This window comes from Rhincodon typus, chromosome 42 (genome assembly GCF_021869965.1).
Source record: "Rhincodon typus isolate 14 chromosome 42, sRhiTyp1.1, whole genome shotgun sequence".
Classification (NCBI taxonomy): Eukaryota; Metazoa; Chordata; class Chondrichthyes; order Orectolobiformes; family Rhincodontidae; genus Rhincodon; species Rhincodon typus.
The window spans coordinates 2,296,426-2,300,054 of NC_063373.1; the positions used below are offsets into that span (position 1 = coordinate 2,296,426).

At 41.9% G+C, this 3,629-nt stretch overlaps 1 gene segment (V, D, J or C); it reads left to right on the forward strand.

Moving 5' to 3' along the window:
* Positions 1-2,014: 2,014 nt before the first annotated feature.
* On the forward strand, positions 2,015-3,177 carry LOC109934711. The segment is given in 2 exon segments: positions 2,015-2,070; positions 2,837-3,177. Coding segments are annotated over 2 exon segments (387 nt in total).
* The last annotated feature ends 452 nt before the right edge of the window (positions 3,178-3,629 follow it).

The window sequence follows — 3,629 nt, forward strand, 5'->3', positions numbered from 1 at the left end:
GTAATTTTATATAACTGGCATTGATTGGAGCGTAACTGTCATTGGTTCTAAAAAGCAGCAAATCCTGTTGCTGAATAACTCCACTCAATTTCACAATAAGCTATGCCTGACTCCGAAATAGTTTAAAATATAGAAAGCGTTCTGGCTCTTTTTTTTAAAAATTATACTCTCATCGTAACATCATGTGCTCCCCATGTTTTTCCTCATATTGACGGTCTTCTTGCCTGGTGAGTTTGTGGTAACATAGTTAGTATATCATCCAGGAATTATACATTGTGGTACGTATCTTTGGGACCTTCTGTCTGAGAGCGCGTTGCATTTCTGTGACATGATGCGCACATTAGTGCAGAAACACATTCTTTCACCTCCGCGCCGTGAGAGTTCCAGTAGTATCCAGCAGAGTGTGCTCTCATACCAATAAACAGAAGCAATAATTTCACGTCCACAGAGACATTCTGCGAAAAATTACAGAATCCCTGCAGGGTGGATGCAGATCATTCAATCCATCGAGTCCTCACCAACCCTCTGAATAGTATCCCACTAACACGCACCCTGTCCCCGTGTTTTCCAGCCAAATCCAGATAGCCTGTACATCGCTGGACACTCTGGGAAATTTGGCATTCCCAATCCACCTAAACTACACAGCTTTGGACAGTGAGAAGAAACAGGATCACCCATAGGAAACCCTGAGAATGGCCAACTCCACGCACACAGTCATCCCGGGCTGAGTCGTACCCGCTTTCTCGCACTTTGAGGTAGCACTGTGTTACTGTACCACACAAAAGCTATAACAACCCATACATTCAACAAGGAAAATAGATCTTGACTGATGGAGTAATATTATTTTATTCCAACTCGTATGTTCACTGAAACCAACATTTGTAAATTTATTCATAGAATTGAAATCATATATTCCCTGCAGTGGTGAATCAGGTCATTCAGCACATCGCGTCCACACCACCTCTCCGATGAGCATCCCACCAAGAGACAATCCGTTCCCTGTCACGCTACATTTCCCACGTTTAGTCTACCTAGCCTCCATCCCTGGACATCTCAGGGCAATTTAGCATGACTAATCCAAATAACCTGTACATCTTTCAACTGTAGGAGGAAACCGGCACATCTGGCGGAAACCCACGCAGACAAGTGCTGAATATCTAAACTCCACACACAATTGATCACTGATTTTGTCTTTTGGAGCAATTTCTCTGCATGAGTATAATATTGGTAAACTTTTCCACATTTCCACTGTCAGTTTCCTGGAACGTTTTCCTGCAGTCTGTTTATCGGTTTTATTTGATCGGAGTGTATTGCTAATTCATCCACAGTGGATACATAATGAGCATAGTTCTCAAAGGATTGACACTGAACTTTAAAACAAGCCCGAAACATAGAGAGCCCAAACATCAACAATGGCATGTGTACTGTTCACAGGAAGAATCCTGGACAATCATTCCTAGCTCCCAACAAAAAGACCCCGATACATTGCGAGTGGACAATCTCCACTGGCTGTTTTCTCTTAAGGATGCCGTCTCCATTTTGGGCTTCAGATTCACAAATTCCGTCCAATCAAAAGCCATATGTCTCTGCAGAAAGTGACAAAAATCACTTTGTGTGTCTCTGGTGGGACGTCAATCAAAGCCAAATCCATCAACAATTCGGTCTGATTAGTCACTGTGTAGAATTTAACTGAGGATATTCTTCAGCATTGCACCTCTTCTTCTTTGAGTTACATATTTCTCATTGAAGAACAGACTGTCAGCTTTATTAAATACCAGCCAGTCGATATTTATCCGGTTATTTTTCTCCGAACACCAGAATGTGGGGTTAAAGTCAGAAGCATCGACTTTTGAGGCGAAAGTGACATCCAAACAATCATAAGCAGTGTTAGAAGCTGCTTGCTGTGAAGGAAGTGATGTCAGACCACTCAGCCAATCATGTCAGATTTTCTCTCTCTCTCTCTTCCTCCATACTTTGAAGATTTATATGACACAAAAAAATCCCCAGGAAAGTTAGCAGCAGCGATGCAGTTCTCCATTTTCACGGTGACCTTGGTTACTTTCATTGTCGGTAAGAAGTTTTACACTGAAGGAAAAGTTTCAATTTCTCTATCACTAAGTCTGAGCCAAACCGGTATTCTTTTTAATACGTCTTAGACGTTGGTTGCATTATACTGAACCTGCTTTGAACCGATTGACTCTATGTCTTGCAAGCAGAAGAAAGGATCACTAAGCGTAAAAAGAGTAATTAGAGTAATGATCCCAGTATTAAGAGACGATCACTGTCGAAACGTATGACCCACCCTGTGATGCTTCATAAGAGTCAGAATAACGATACAAAAGAAAACTTAAGGGAATCCTATTTTCGCTATGGAGCATGGAACTCACTGTCTCAAGGAGTGTTGGAATCAGACCATAACGTCGTGAAGGGGACGTCAGGTAAACAGATGATGAAGAGATGAAAAGATGGACATTCAGCTGAAATTCGAACACGGGGTAACGTGAATTCTCGTGTGGTTGCCAAAACGGATATTGATCAGTTTTTCTGAATTAGGTTTTATGTTCAAAAGAAAAATACAAAAATTGCTTGTAGAATTCCAAACGTCTGGTCGCAACATGGTCAGAAACAGAATGAAAACAAATGTTGGTCCGAAAAGGTATCTTCGGAACTGAGTTCGCTGGCAAACGGTGTTCCTTGTGTTGTTTTTTTTTTCATTTTCATGTTCATGTTCAAATTCATGTCGCAGCTGATGTGATTTTTGTTTCTAATTGCCAATTCGAAATTTCAACTGAACCTTTAGCCACTTATTCCTGCTTTCTCTAACATTGTCTTTCAGATCTGAGCGATGGAGTTTCTGTGACTCAGGGGGAGACCTCGCTCACGCAAACAGAGAGGGAAAGCGTCACTTTAACCTGCACGTACACCGGTGATGTTGATTACTTGTTCTGGTACCGCCAGTATCCTGGCAGAAAGCCCGAGTTCGCAGTCCGTAGGTACAAGAGCGGCGGTGCTGAATTCAAGGCGGATTTTGCTCAGAAGCGGTTTTCTGACACAATCCAGCAGTCAGACAAGTCATACCGATTGACCATCTCGGAGCTGCAGCTGTCTGACACCGCTGTCTATTACTGTGCAGTGAGACTCACAGTGATGGGAACGAGCGAACGTCTCGTACAATAACTGCTGCAGGTTTCTGGGTCACAGTTGCTGCCTGTTTAAGACAGCTTATAACTGGGTTTCACACACTGACAATTCTACACATTTATGTGCTGGAAAACGTCGAGAATAATCCACACAAACATTATATAAAATCGTTCAAATGAATTACTGATTCTGACGTTGGCAATGACTGCTGTTTGTTCAGGGATCTCTGCGATTTCGGAAGGACAGGAACATGGTAAGTGGTGGTAGATATCTATATTAGTTAATTATGCCAATAGCACAGGAGAGGGAATGATCTAATTTTTTTTTAAAAAAAACGATGATGTGGAGCACAATTCGGTAGAGAAATGGAATTATAAAGAGAAAAACGCGGGTGTTGTGTAGCATCTTTCCCCCACCTCTCCGCAGGAAGTAGGTGCAGCACAAAGTAAAAAAAAATACTGTTCACGTTTGAGAAATTCGAAATCATC